General features: G+C 64.5%; 5 protein-coding genes across 5 annotated transcripts; 3 read left to right on the top strand and 2 right to left on the bottom strand.

Moving 5' to 3' along the window:
* Positions 1-226: 226 nt before the first annotated feature.
* Positions 227-4,648, top strand: REX (exonuclease and DNA helicase; the record flags this gene model as incomplete). Its single annotated transcript, XM_002507410.1, has 1 exon — positions 227-4,648. The coding sequence occupies one exon, from the start codon at positions 227-229 to the stop codon at positions 4,646-4,648; it is 4,422 nt and encodes a 1,473-aa protein (XP_002507456.1).
* An 82-nt stretch (positions 4,649-4,730) lies between these two features.
* MICPUN_107465 (predicted protein) lies at positions 4,731-5,747 on the bottom strand. The gene has a single exon (XM_002507019.1). It carries the CDS (start codon positions 5,533-5,535, stop codon positions 4,792-4,794), a length of 744 nt encoding a protein of 247 aa, XP_002507065.1. The 5' UTR covers positions 5,536-5,747; the 3' UTR covers positions 4,731-4,791.
* A 1,188-nt stretch (positions 5,748-6,935) lies between these two features.
* On the top strand, positions 6,936-8,108 carry MICPUN_77758 (choline transporter like family; the record flags this gene model as incomplete). Its single annotated transcript, XM_002507409.1, has 1 exon — positions 6,936-8,108. The coding sequence occupies one exon, from the start codon at positions 6,936-6,938 to the stop codon at positions 8,106-8,108; it is 1,173 nt and encodes a 390-aa protein (XP_002507455.1).
* A 347-nt stretch (positions 8,109-8,455) lies between these two features.
* On the bottom strand, positions 8,456-9,013 carry MICPUN_54880 (predicted protein; the record flags this gene model as incomplete). Its single annotated transcript, XM_002507018.1, has 1 exon — positions 8,456-9,013. The coding sequence occupies one exon, from the start codon at positions 9,011-9,013 to the stop codon at positions 8,456-8,458; it is 558 nt and encodes a 185-aa protein (XP_002507064.1).
* A 692-nt stretch (positions 9,014-9,705) lies between these two features.
* On the top strand, positions 9,706-13,583 carry MICPUN_77261 (predicted protein; the record flags this gene model as incomplete). The annotated part of the gene is made up of 3 exons (XM_002507408.1): positions 9,706-10,804; positions 11,797-12,278; positions 13,236-13,583. 3 exons carry the CDS (start codon positions 9,706-9,708, stop codon positions 13,581-13,583), a joined length of 1,929 nt encoding a protein of 642 aa, XP_002507454.1.
* Between the last annotated feature and the right edge of the window lie 166 nt (positions 13,584-13,749).

Below are 13,749 nucleotides of genomic sequence, written 5' to 3'. Positions count from 1 at the left end.
TTGACGGTGCAGATAGAACGAGGGCCAGACTGCACCAATCAGATTTCGCCGTTTCCAGTGACTGAGCAAACAGTCTCTCCATGGTCCCTCCATCACCCATGTCTTCATCTTCATCACCTGGTATTTTGACTGGACTTCCGAGCGCCAAACAAGTCCGAACAACACCTGTGCAGGCACGCGAACACTTGAAAAATGGCGGGCTCATAGCACGGAGCGCCGGTGTTAGATGAGTGGCAGGGCGACGATCAGGGCGGAGGTCGGGTCGATGCATATAGTGCACCGGGCGAGTCGCGCAGCGGCATCGGCCGCGCGCGCCGTCTCTCGCGTGTCCTCCTTGGAACGATGCTCCGTCGCGGTGATCCCAACCACCGCGACAACCTCAGCGCTGGGCGCCGGAACCGGCCCCGTCCCGCTCCCGCTTCTCGGCGCGGCGACCCGGCGACGGCGATGGCTCGCGGTTCCCGCCAACGCGGCGTCCCCGCAGCACGCCGCGAGCGCGAACGCGAACGACAAGCAAGCCACCGCGTCGTCCAGCCTCGCGTCGCAGCTCCGCGCAGGACTCGATTACGAGCTTCGCAACGGATGCCCCAACGCGCGCGGTAAGCAGTACGACGACTTTCAGCAGTTCCTCCTGAGCCACCTCGGCAGGCTGGGCGCGGCGTGCGACGTGAGCGGTGAGGGCGCGCTCGCGGCGGAGCTGGCGGCGATCGCGCAGGACGCGCGACGGTACGCGGCGATGGACGCGGAGCACCGCGACGGTCTGCTCCGAAGGCTCGGGTCCACGCTGCATCACTCGCAGCAGAGGCGGCGGGCGAACGTCTCGCAGCCCCAGGCGCCGGAGGCCCCGCGAGCGTGGCGGCCCCCGAGCAGGGACGCGCCCCAACGCGCGCACGAACCCAAACAGCGCGCCAGCAGCGCCGCGCAGCGACGCGCGGCGATGGACGGGCGGTCCGAAGGAAATCCCGAGGGAACCGCCGCATCCGCCGCGGGTCTCGACCTCGGCGGCGGGCGTTTAAACCTCAAACCCCCGGACGTCATCGTCCCCGCGTCCGCCGCCCACCGCCAGCAGCAGCAGCAGCAGCAGCAGCAGCCGTCGGAGGTCCCGTGCGTCGTCGTCTTCGACCTCGAGACCACCGGTCTGAACAAGGACCGCAACCGGATAATAGAGATTGCCGCGGTGAACGTCAGCGACCCGACGCACCAACCGATGTCCACCCTGGTCAACCCCGGTCGGTTCGCCGTCCCGCCGCCCGTCGTCGCCCTGACCGGCATCACCAACGCCATGGTGAGCGCCCCCGCGGTGCCGTCGTTCCAACGCGCGGCTGAGTTATTTCAGGAGTACATCGACGAGGCGAGGAGGCGCTGCGGGGGCGCGAGCGTGCTCCTCGCGGCTCACAACGCGCGTCAGTTCGACGCCGGGTTTCTCCAGGCCGAGTACCGACGACTCGGTCGCGAGCTTCCGGAGGATTGGAGGTTCGTGGACACGCTTCCGCTGGCGAGGAAAACCTTGGCGAAGGAGGCGGTCCCGGGGGGAAGTTACAAGCTCGAGTCGCTGGCGGCGCACTTCGGGGTTGACACGGCGGGGGCCTCGGCGCACAGAGCCGAGGCTGACGCCCGGATGCTCGGGGACGTGCTGCAACGTCTGGTCGGGTGTTCGCTGGAGGGCACCGCGGGGACGTCCATCGCGGCGGACGACGTCGAACACTCGGAGTTGGCGGAGGCGCTGAGCGCCATGAAGACGTACTCGTTCTCCATGGGCGACCCGGCGAAGAACTCGTTGCGGAGGCAGATGGGGTCGTTGGGGTCGGCGTCGTCGGGCGACGCGCTCAAATCGCACCGGGGAAACGGGCCCGCGCGGTGGTCGTCTCAGCAGCAGCAGCAGCAGTCGACGGCGCTCGGTTTCGGCGCGACGTCCATAGTCACGTCCGACGGGGAGGACATCGACGTCGAGTCGTCGGCGAACATTCCGGAGAGCGAACTGGACGATTTAACCTACTCAGACGACGGCGACGAGGAGGACGATTCGTCGTCCGCGAAGGCGGAGGCGTTCTTCGCGCGCGAGGAGAAGGAGCTCGAGCGCGCGAGCGCGAGCGCGAGCGGCAAGCCCGAGAAGAGGCCGTTCTGGATTCAGGCTGACCCGATCAACGGATTCGTGCCGGAGACGATGGACTTTGCGAGGATGGTGGAGGCGGATGAGCAGGCCGCCGCGGCGTCCGCCGCCGGAGCCGGGGACGCGGATCGATCGGAGCTGCACGCTCTGCACGCCAAGCTGCGCACGGACTACGGCTCGTGGGAGGAGATCCCGGTTGATACGTTGAAGGATCACGGCGTCTCAGCTCAGACTGTGAACAAGCTGCGGAAAGCCGGCGTGCTCACCGTCGAACAAACCCTGCGCTGTTACCCGCGAAAGTACCAGGAGTTCGCGCGGTTTCACGCGGGTATGCAGGCGGGCACCGCGGTCCTGGTGACCGGTCGGGTGGTGAGCTACCTCAAGGCTCCTTACTCCCGCAAGGGTTGGGGCAAGACTCCCAGCACGCTCCTGATCGAGTGCGACGACGGCGAGGGGAACACGGAGCAGTTCGAGCTCAAACTGTGGGAGTACGTCCAGAAGGAGACGGAGGCTGGTCTCACGCCCGGGGCACCCGTCGCGGTGCGCGGCGCGCTGTCCACGCGAACCGGGCGCGGACATTTAACCCTCGACAAGGCCCAGCTCGCGGCGGGCGTTAACCCCGACGCGGAGGTGGACGTCGTGACCACCTACCCGAAGAAGCACGACATCGCGCCCGACAGGTGGCACGAGGTTCAGACCGCCGCGGTCAAGGCTCTGAAGGATCACATACCCGCGGATCCGATGACGGTCAGCCTCGGCACGGAGAGCTCGGTGCTCCCGGAGCTTCAGCTCATCTCGCACGTCGACGCCATGCAGTTTATTCACGCGCCGGCGACTGTGGACCAGGTGGTCGCCGCGCGCGAACGACTGGCGTTCGAGGAGCTCGTCCTGTTGCAGGTCAGTTTACTGCAGGAGCGAAACAGGGCGCAGAGGAGCGGGGGCGAGGGCGTGAGCATCGTCAGCACGTCGATGTGCGACGAGCTCCGCGGAGTCCTCGACTTTTCGCTGACCCGCGGACAGGAGACGGCGCTGGAGGAGATCCTCCAGGACATGTCGGGAACCACGCCCATGCTCCGGCTGCTACAGGGCGACGTCGGATGCGGTAAGACGATCGTGGCGGCGCTCGGGCTGCTCGCGGCGGTCGGAAACGGCCACCAAGGGGCGTTCATGGCGCCCACGGAGGTGCTCGCCACGCAACACGCCACGACTCTCGAGAACGTGTTCGGCAGACTCGAGAACCCGCCGCGCGTCGTGTTACTCACCGGGAGCACGCCGAAGAAGGAAAGAGACGCCGCGTTGAGGCTCATTGAGAGCGGCGAGGGTCAAATCGTCGTCGGGACGCACTCGCTCATCTCCGAAGACGTCGTGTTCAAATCCCTCGGACTCGCGGTTGTCGACGAGCAGCACAGGTTCGGGGTCGAGCAGAGAGCCGCGTTGGCCGGCAAGGGACCGGTGGGGGGCAAAGTGCGGCGTAAGGACCTCGCCACCGTCGCGGGGCCCAGCGAAAAGGAGGGTTGGGAGAACAGGAAACGCGCGGATGAGAGGGAGGCTGACGGCGACGAGAGCGATCGTGCCGCTTGGGCCGCCGCGGGCGACGACGCTACCGAGACGACGACCGTTACGACGACCGTTACGACCGACACCACCGAGTCCACCGACGACGACGACATGGTGGAGTGGAGGCACGCTCCGCACGTGCTCGCCATGAGCGCCACGCCCATCCCGCGCACGCTCGCGATGTGCAAGCACGGCGAGATGGCGCTGAGCTCGATTGACGAGAAACCCGCGGGCCGACTGCCGATTTACACCAAACTGTTAATCGGACCCGACGGCATCGACGACGCGCACCGGGCGATGGTCGAGGAGGTTCAAACCGGCGGGCAGTGCTACGTCATCACCCCGCTGGTCAACGCGTCCACCGCGGACTCTTTCGAACGGTTCAAGAGCGCGGAGGTTGAGCACAAGCGCCTCGTCGAGAAGTTCCCGCAGATCAAGTTCGGGATCCTGCACGGCCAGATGAACTCCGAGGAGAAGGCGGCGGCGCTCAAGGCGTTCGCGGACGGGCACACGCAGGTGCTCGTCGCCACCTCCGTCGTCGAGGTGGGCGTGGACGTGCCCAACGCGTCCGTGATCATCATCGAGGACGCCGACCGCCACGGCGTGAGCACTCTCCATCAGCTCCGAGGCCGAGTGGGCCGAGGCAGCCGGCAGTCCAAGTGCTTCCTGCTCGTCGGCGACGAGGCCGGATACCCGAGCCAGCAGCGGCTGCGGGTGCTGGAGAGGAGCAACAACGGGTTTCACATCGCGGAGAGCGACCTGCGCATGCGAGGCGCGGGCGACCTGCTCGGAACCAGGCAGAGCGGGTCGCAGGTTTCCCTGTTTCACGCCTCTGTCGCCACCGATCTGTTTCTGCTCGAAGCCGCTCGCCGCGCCGCGGCGGAGACGATCGCGCGAGCGAACGTCCGCGGAGAGAACCTACCCGCGCCCCTCGCCATCGCGCTCAAGGATCGTCCGGCTTTAGTGGACCTCAACGTGTAGCGGACCTCGACGTTTGAGCGGAGAATCTTCAAGCGCCTTAGACGTGATCCGCACGGCACCAAACACACGCAAACGCGAGGACGAAAAACATAGATTGTGATTATCATTAAATAAGCGTCGCCAGTCGCGCCCATCTTCAACCCTCATCGTGCCTTCTTGGCCTCGTTCACGCCGATGACGCCGTCGATCAGGTTCAGTTCTTTCGCCTCCTGCGGTGACATGTACGTATCGCGCACCAGGTACTCGCCCATGTCGTCGAACGACTTTCCGGTGAACTTGGCAAAGACGGCGACCTGCATTCGCGCGTTTCTCGACAGCTCCTTCGCCTGGATCCTAACCTCGTAGGACGTCCCGCTGAGGCCTCCGAGGGGCTGGGAGAGGATGATCCTGCAGGAGGGCATGGCGAGCCTCTTACCCTTGGTTCCCGCCGCGAGCAGCATCGCGGGCGGGCCGGCCACGCATCCCATGCCCACCACGCTGATGTCCACGCCCTTGGACTGGATGTACTCCATCATGTCCAGGATGGTCTGCACGCAGTACTGCGTCCCCGCGGTGGCGTTGACGAAGAGGCGGATATCCTTGTCCGGATCCTCGTAGGACAGCGCGAGGAGCTCGGCGCAGACGCGCGTGGCGACGTCCTCGTCGATGCGATCGCCGATGATGATGATGCGGTCGAGGAGGAGGGCGGAGGTGAGTCCCATCGGGCCGTGGGTGGTGTTCACCGCGACGGGGACGACGCCGTCGTTGAGCTTCTGCGCGCGGATCGCCGGCATCGCGGCGCGCGCGCGGCGGGGCTCGGCGGCGGCGCGCGCGCGGGAGGTGACGCGGACGCTGACCGGGGCGATCGCGCGTGAGCACGCGCCGGAGACGGACGCGGCGGCGGCCATCGCGTGTTCGATCCTTTCCCGACGTCCACGGCTGCTGGCGAGACGTTCAGGCGCCTGCGGAGACCTAAAAACCTGGCGGGCGAGATAAGGCGCGCGGCGAACCGGACCTACGCTCGTGCGGCGGTTACGCGGCTCGAGGTACGAACCACGGGGGTCGAACGCGGTGTTCGCGCGAGACGCCTGGTCGCGCGTGTAGCCTTCGCCTACGGGAGGCGCGCGATTGTGGTCGACCCTCGTCCAAGCCGACGTTTTTGCGCACCCACCCTATCGTCTCGCACAAAACATGCCCATTTTCGGTTTTTCTTAAAAAAACAAATATACCGCGAAGAAGCGACACACCGCGCCAGTCAGACTTTTGTTGCCCATTTTCGGTTTTTTTTCTTGTAAAAAAAAACAAATATACCGCGAAGAAGCGACACCCCGCGATCAGGGCCAACAGACTGTCCTTGAGTCATGAACCGTCGATTGTGTCGTTGGACACCAGTTGGACAGCAGTCCCAGCAGGTACAATAGCCCGACCGGTTTCAACATTCGCGTTGTGTTGTCACCTTCCTCGACGTCGTTCACCTTTCGACGCGCTTGCTGCCGGCTCGACGCGGGTCCCGTCGCGATGAGCGCAAAATACACGCCGATCGCCGGCTACCCCGACGGCGTCTACAACTTCGGCCCCAGGTACGACGACACCTCGACGCGCGCGTCCTCCCGATCTCTCGACGCGCCCGCGCCCCGACTCGGCCTCGCAATTCGCCCCGCGACGGACGCACTCGTCCGGTGGTTACACGAGCGCGACGCAGGGAGAACCCGCGCGCGCGCCCCGCGCGTCGCGCCCGATGCGATCACGTCAACCCGCGGACCCGCCCTGAGCTACTCGCCAACCCGCTCGCTCCCACCGCAGGCAGAGACGCGACGTCGCGTGGTTCTGGTCCTTCCTCGCGGTGATCGTCGCCACCGCGGCGGGCGGTCTCATCGCGTACGCCGGACGGGACGAGTCTCCCTCCGCGGCGGACGCCAGGCTGGGCGCCGCGTGCTCCGCGCCGCAGTTCCACTTCTCCGACGTCCTCGCCGCCAACGCCGCGAGGTTCGAAGCTGCGAACGCCCGGCGAACCAGCACACCAGGGGCCAACGCCGCGCTCGGACAAGATCGCGTCGTCGTTCATCAAGGAGCGAGGTCTAAGCAGACCCTCGGAGCATCCTCCGCGGTGACCTCCGCGCCGGCGCCGACGACGGCGAGCGCCGACGCCGACGCCCCGTTCGACGCGTCGGCGTTCATCGAAGCCGCGTACCCGTGGCTCGTCGCCGCCTTCGTCGCCTCGTTCTTCCTGGGCGCTTTGTTGCTCTGGACGTTTCAGCGATGCGCCAACCAGATGGTCTGGGGGGTGGTGTACGCCAAGGTTGGGGTGATGTTCGCCCTGACCATCTCGTTCGCCGCGGCGGGCGCGACCGTCCCCGCGATCATCTTCGCCCTGCTCACCGCGCTCACCGCGTTCGTCTTTTACCTGTGGAGGGACGAGCTGAACCTGGTGGCGTCGCTTCTCGCCGTCTCCACGAAGGGTTTGCGCGATAACCCCCACATCGTCACCGCCGTCGTGGGGCTGCAGCTCGCCGCGTTCGCGTGGCTCGTGCCGCTCGTCGGGTTCATGATGTTCGCGAACATGAACGGCGCCGTCGCCGTGTCGCGCGACGCGGTGGCGCGGGACGCGAGTTCGGGAGTTTGCGTGGACGGCGTCGGAGCCGCCGTCGACTGCTGCGCGTGGGAGACGGAGGCGTGGGTTCCGCCGTACCTCTTCCTCGCCGCCGTGTCCGGGATCTGGTTCGTCTCCGCCGCGCTCGAGACGAGGCTGTTCGTGATCGGCGGCACAATCTGCCAGTGGTACTTCGCTCCCGTGGGCACGAGCGATTTCTCCGGCGGCGTCCGGAGAGCACTCGGGCACGCGCTCGGTCCGTCGTTTGGATCTGTGTGCTTCGGGTCGTTCGTCCTGACGATGGTGGAGCTGGCGAGGTCGGCGGCGGAGCGTTTGCGAAGGGAGGACCGCGATAACATCCTCGTGTGCATCATCGTCACGTGCCTCGAGTGCGTGTACGCGATCATCGAGTACATCAGCAAGTTTGCCATGCTCCAGGCGTCAATCACCGGCGAGGCGTTTTGCGAAGCCGCCGCCTCCGTCACCGACTTGCTCTCCAGGAATTTCCTCACCGCGTACGGCACCTACGCGTTCCCGGGGATGATTTTGCAGGGGGCGTCGCTGGTCATCGCGGTGGGTTTCGGGTGCGCCACGTGGCTCTTATCCTACGGCGTCTTTGCCGCGACGCTCGCCGCCAACGCCGGTCTCTACGCGGGTTTGGTTGGGATATTATCGGCGATCATCTCGCTGGTGGTGATGAGCTTCTTCGCCATGATCGCGTTGAACGTCGTGGACGCGGTGTTCCTGTGCTACGCGATGGATAAGGATCGCAACAGCGTGCACAGGGGAGAGCTGCACGCGGTGCTGCACGAGGTGAACGAGAAGAACCAGCCGCAAGGCGGGTTGGTGAGGAATCCCGGCGGACAGTACGCGTACGGCAGCTACGCTTGAGACGACTCCGCGTCACGCGCTAAGACTTATGATAACATCACTTGTAAAGTTAACGCATGATTCAAATTCCGTCTCCCCTCGTCGCGGGCCCCCGCGCCGCCGCCGGTAAAGGTGAGCGCTGGTGGAAACTGGGGCAACCTCGTGGAGCTGGTGAACCTCTGACAGACCCGGGTACTTGCGGTGATGTGAGGTTAGGTTGCGTGAGGGGCCACGGTGGGACGCGGGGCGAAGAGTCCGTGGTCTGTTACTCGCAGTCTACAGCGCACACATGAGTGGTACATGAACACTACACGATGAGAACCCCGCGCTTTCTTCACGTCCGACCTGCCTATCAATCCTGGAATTCCTCAACGCAGAGGGAACTGCCGCACCTCGATGGTCGTGGTGGTTTCGGTGTCGTACCCAGGTGTCTCCTGCAGGTGCGAGTAGTAGAACGGCTTGTCGTCGCTGTCTATCTTTTCCACTTCTTGAATGTTTCCAGAATACTCTTCATCTATCCCGTCAACCTCCTCTGCCTGGATCTTCCTGGCTTCCACGTTCGCGGCCCTGAGAGATGCAAACACACCGTGGATATCCTTGTACTCAATGCAATCGTGCCGTCGATCAAATGTCACCTTGCTTGACTCGACGACCCACACATCCCGTGGTCGTTTGTTGCTCGCGGGCGTGGCTACCCCCGCGGACGCGGTCCCTTTCTTGTTCTTGGAGCCGGGAGGGCGACCTCTGCCGCGCTTTTTCAAATTTGTGGTCCCGGGAGCTGTCGAGTTCACCGCGAGCGTCGTCACCGCGAGCGTCGTCACCGGTTTCACAGAGGTTGCCGGTTCTGTCGCAGCTTCTTTCGCGCGGGTATTCTTGTTCGCGGAGTCGGGAGGGCGATCCCCGCCGGGCTCGACTGGCGTGGGCATATCTTCAGGTGCGTCCGAGAGTGTCCGGCGCTTCGGCGAGTCGCCTCGTTTTTTGTTGCTGGTAACCGTCTGGTCCGAGAAAATTTCCTCGTTGTCCGTGACGAGACCACAGCCGAGCGCGCAGACACGGGCGACCCCGAAAGCTCGCTCGCTCGATGGCGCCCACCAAGCGGCAAAGGACGTCCACCTCATCACCGACGGCATCCGGAAACGCGACCTCGGATGCGCGCGACCCGCAACCCGCGCGTGCAGATCGCGTCTTTTCAGATTCCGACGCAGATCTGGTCGCGGAGCCCGAGATGCTGCTCTTGTGCCCCATCACGCGAACCATGTTCCGCGACCCGGTGATGGTGTTCGACTCTGGGCATACGTACGAGAGGAGCGCCATCTTGTCGCACTTCCGGTGCAACGGGGCCAAGGATCCGCTCACGGGTCGCGACCTGAGCAGCACGAAGGTGACGACGAACCGGACGGTGAGACAGATTGTTCGGGATTGGCTGGACAGGCACCCGGGCGTGACGCCCGACGGGTGGGACAGTCGCGAGCTTCTGGAGCCGGCGAACGATGACGGGACGCGACTATTCGATGGCGAGAGTGACGTCGGAGTGCTCCGGACATGGCGGTTGATGTGCCCTGAACTGCAGGAATGGTGGCCGGAGGACGAGCAACCGGAGGATTGGAAAGGGGTGACGATGGAAAACGGCCGGGTGGTGAAGCTCGAGTTGGAAGAATTTGACTTGACCGGAGCGGTGCCAGCTGAGGTTGGGCGCCTGAGCGCGCTGAAGGTGTTGGACCTCCGCAACTATCATTTGACAAGCGTGCCGGCGGAGATCGGGCAGCTCACGTCGCTGGGGGTGTTGCACCTCGACAACAATCAGCTGACGAGTGTGCCGGCGGAGATCGGGCAGCTCACGTCGCTGACGCACTTGTACCTCGGATGCAATCAGCTGACGAGCGTGCCGGCGTGGATCGGGCAGCTCACGTCGCTGACGCATTTGGAGCTTTGGTCCAATCGGCTGACGAGCGTTCCGGCAGAGATCGGGCAGCTCGCGTCGCTGGAGAAGTTGCACCTCGAAGGAAATCAGCTGACGAGTGTGCCGGCGGAGATCGGGCAGCTCGTGGCGCTGACGGAGTTGACCCTCTACGGCAATCAGCTGACGAGTGTGCCCGCGGAGATCGGGCAGCTCACGTCGCTGACGGACTTGTACCTCGGATGCAATCAGCTGACGAGCGTGCCGGCGTGGATCGGGCAGCTCACGTCGCTGAAGGAGTTGACCCTCTACGGCAATCAGCTGACGAGCGTGCCGGCGGAGATCGGGCAGCTCGCGGCGCTGCAGTGGTTGTCCCTCAAAGACAACAAGCTGACGAGCGTGCCGGCGGAGATCGGGCAGCTCAGGGCGCTCAAGCTGTTAAGGCTTAACGGCAATCAGCTGACGAGTGTGCCGGCGGAGATCGGACAGCTCGCGTCACTGGAGAATTTGCTCCTCGGCCACAATCAGCTGACGAGCGTGCCGGCGGAGATCGGGCAGCTCACATCGCTGAGGAAGTTGTACCTCGACCACAATAAGCTGACGAGCGTGCCGGTGGAGATCGGGCAGCTCACGTCGCTGGTGAGATTAGAGCTCGAAGGAAATCAGCTGACGAGCGTGCCGGCGGAGATCTGGCAGCTCACGTCACTGAAGTGGTTGAACCTCGGCTACAATCAGCTGACGAGCGTGCCGGCGGAGATCGGGCAGCTCGCGGCGCTGAAGGAGTTGTGCCTCTACGGCAACCAGCTGACCAGTGTGCCAGCTGCGATACGCAAGCTCAGAGCGGCGGGTTGCCGGATTTACCGCGATTGATGGATCGCGACGTGACGATGGACGAGTGATTGCAACTTTTCTCAGGGTAGGCGCGTCGTGCGATTGTAAGCAACACGATGTGAACCAGCGCTCGGTCCGATACATTCGGGAACGATCCGCTGAGCTCGGAGCACGATTTTGACGTGGCGTGCGTCGAGCTGTGGACGTTCGAGTGACGCGCGTGGACGTCTACGGCGCTGCGGCGAGTCGCCTCGTTTTTTTAACGCTCTTGCAGCTGATGTTGCTGTCACCGTAACCGTCCGAGAAAATTTCCTCGTTGTCCGTGACGAGACCACAGCCGAGCGCGCAGACACGGGCGACCCCGAAAGATCGTTCGCTCGATGGCGCCCGCCAAGCGGCAGAGGACGTCCACCTCATCACCGACGGCACCGGGAAACGCGACCTCGGATGCGCGCGACCCGCAACCCGCGCGTGCAGATCGCGACCTTTCAGATTCAGACGCAGATCTGGTCGTGGAGCCCGAGATGCTGCTCTTGTGCCCCATCACGCGAACCATGTTCCGCGACCCGGTGATGGTGGTCGACTCTGGGCATACGTACGAGAGGAGCGCCGTCCTGTCGCACTTTGACCGCAACGGGGCCAAGGACCCGCTCACGGGTCGCGCCCTGAGCAGCACGAAGGTGACGACGAACCGGACGGTGAGACAGATTGTTCGGGATTGGCTGGACAGGCACCCGGGCGTGATGCCCGACGGGTGGGACAGTCGCGAGCTTCTGGAGCCGTCGAAGGATGATGGGACGCCAACATTCGACGACGAGGGTGACGTCGGAGTGCTCCGAACATGGCGTGCGATGTGCCCTGAACTGCGGGAGATGTGGCCGGTGAACGAGCAACCGGAGCACTGGAAAGGGGTGACGATGAAAAACGGCCGGGTGGTGGAGCTCGAGTTGGGAGAGTTTGGCCTGACCGGAGCAGTGCCCGCTGAGGTTGGGCGCCTGAGCGCGTTGAGGAAGTTGAGCCTCAGCCGCAATCGGCTGACGAGCCTGCCGGCGGAGATCGGGCAGCTCACGTCGCTGAGGGAGTTGCGCCTCAGCGACAATCAGCTGACGAGCGTGCCGGCGGAGATCGGGCAGCTCAGGGCGCTCAAGCTGTTGATACTCCTCGGCAATCAGCTGACTAGTGTGCCGGCGGAGATCGGTCAGCTCGCGTCGCTAGTGGGGTTGCACCTCCGCGACAATCGGCTGACCGGCGTGCCCGCGGAGATCGGGCAGCTCACGTCGCTAGAGTGGTTGTACCTCGCCGAGAATCAGCTGACGAGCCTGCCGGCGGAGATCGGGCAGCTCACGTCGCTGGTGGAGTCGTTGCTCGGCGGCAATCAGCTGACGAGCGTGCCGGCGGAGATCGGACAGCTCACGTCGCTGACGCACTTGGACCTCGTCGACAACCAGCTGACGAGTGTGCCGGCTTCGATTCACGAGCTCAAGGCGTCAGGCTGCCGCGTGGATCTGGATGACGGCGTGTGGACGAGCGTGCCGGCGGAGGTCGGGCAGCACTGGCCAGGGGACCGGCCAGGAACACCGGCCAGGGGGCCTAGACCACCCAGGGAGAAGGGCGGCAGGGGGGGCGGAGCAAGGGCCACCGCCGCGGTGGGTAGCACGGACAAGAATGCGCGCGCAGTGCATCAGATATCGCTGCTGACCCGAGGCGAGGATGGTAAGGTCGTGTTACCGGTGGGTCCGATCCATGGCGTCACGCTGGAGAGCCTAGGCGCGGTTCAACCCCCAGACGCGCCGGGTTTCCACTCGGCGGCGTACATCCTGCCCGTGGGGTACCGCACCACCCGCCAGTACATGCGCTGCGACGATCCGAACGGTCCTCGCACGAGGTGGGTTCAAGAGATTGTTCGCGGCGAGGGCGACGACGAGGGCAAGCCCCTATTCAGGCTGACCGCCGACGAGGGACTGGATGAGCCCATCGTTGCCAAGTCGGCAACCGCGGCATGGGCGGAGGTGCTCAGGCGTGTCACCACGGTGCGAATGGCAAACGGGGAGGAGGCAAAGAAGACGGCCATCAGCGGGCCCGAGTTCTTCGGCTACTCGCTCCCCCACATCCGCCTTCTCATCGAGGAACTTCCAGGGGTGAACGATTGCACCAAATACAAGCCTCTGCTGGAGCGAAGCGTGACTGCCGACGGGTGGGACAGTCGCGAGCTTCTGAAGCCGTCGAAGGATGACGGGACGCGACTACTCGATGGCGAGAGTGACGTCGAAGTGCTCCGGACGTGGCGTGCGATGTGCCCTGAACTGCAGGAGATGTGGCCGGAGGCTGCACAACCGGAGCACTGGGAAGGGGTGGCGATGGAAAACAGCCGGGTGATGGAGCTCGACTTGGAAGGGTTTGGCCTGACCGGAGCGGTGCCGGCTGAGGTCGGGCGCCTGACTGCGCTAAGGGAGTTGAACGTTAGCCGTAATGCGCTGACGCTCTTGCCGGCGGAGATCGGGCGGCTCACGTCACTGAAGGGGTTGTACCTCGACGAAAACGAGCTAACGAGCGTGCCGGCGGAGATCGGGCAGCTCACGTCGCTGCAGGAGTTGTGGCTCAACGACAATCAGCTGACGAGCTTGCCGGCGGAGATCGGGCTGCTCATATGGCTGCATATTTTGCGCCTCGGCGGCAATCAGCTGACGAGCATGCCGGCTGCGATACGCAAGCTCAAAGCGGCGGGCTGCCATGTGGATATGGATAAAGGCGTTACCGTGGACGAGTGATCGCAACACTTCTCAGCGAAGACGTGTCGCGCGATAGGAGATTGTAAGTACCTTCGTAACACCTTGTGAACAATGCCTCGGTTGTCGTCTCTCCTCGCGTCCACGGATCGAATCACGCCGCGAGCGCCTCGAAGTAATAGTTGATGTTGCTGGCTGGCTGGTAACC

The sequence above is a fragment of the Micromonas commoda genome, chromosome 1, assembly GCF_000090985.2.
Source record: "Micromonas commoda chromosome 1, complete sequence".
In the NCBI taxonomy this organism is placed as follows: Eukaryota; Viridiplantae; Chlorophyta; class Mamiellophyceae; order Mamiellales; family Mamiellaceae; genus Micromonas; species Micromonas commoda.
The sequence above is the reverse complement of the archived record's forward strand: the minus strand, read 5'-3'. Positions and strand labels throughout refer to the sequence as shown.

Bases quoted from the DNA above. Each gene is read 5' to 3' on its own strand.
- MICPUN_107465 (XM_002507019.1), bottom strand. From the start codon at position 5,535: ATGGCCGCCGCCGCGTCCGTCTCCGGCGCGTGCTCACGCGCGATCGCC.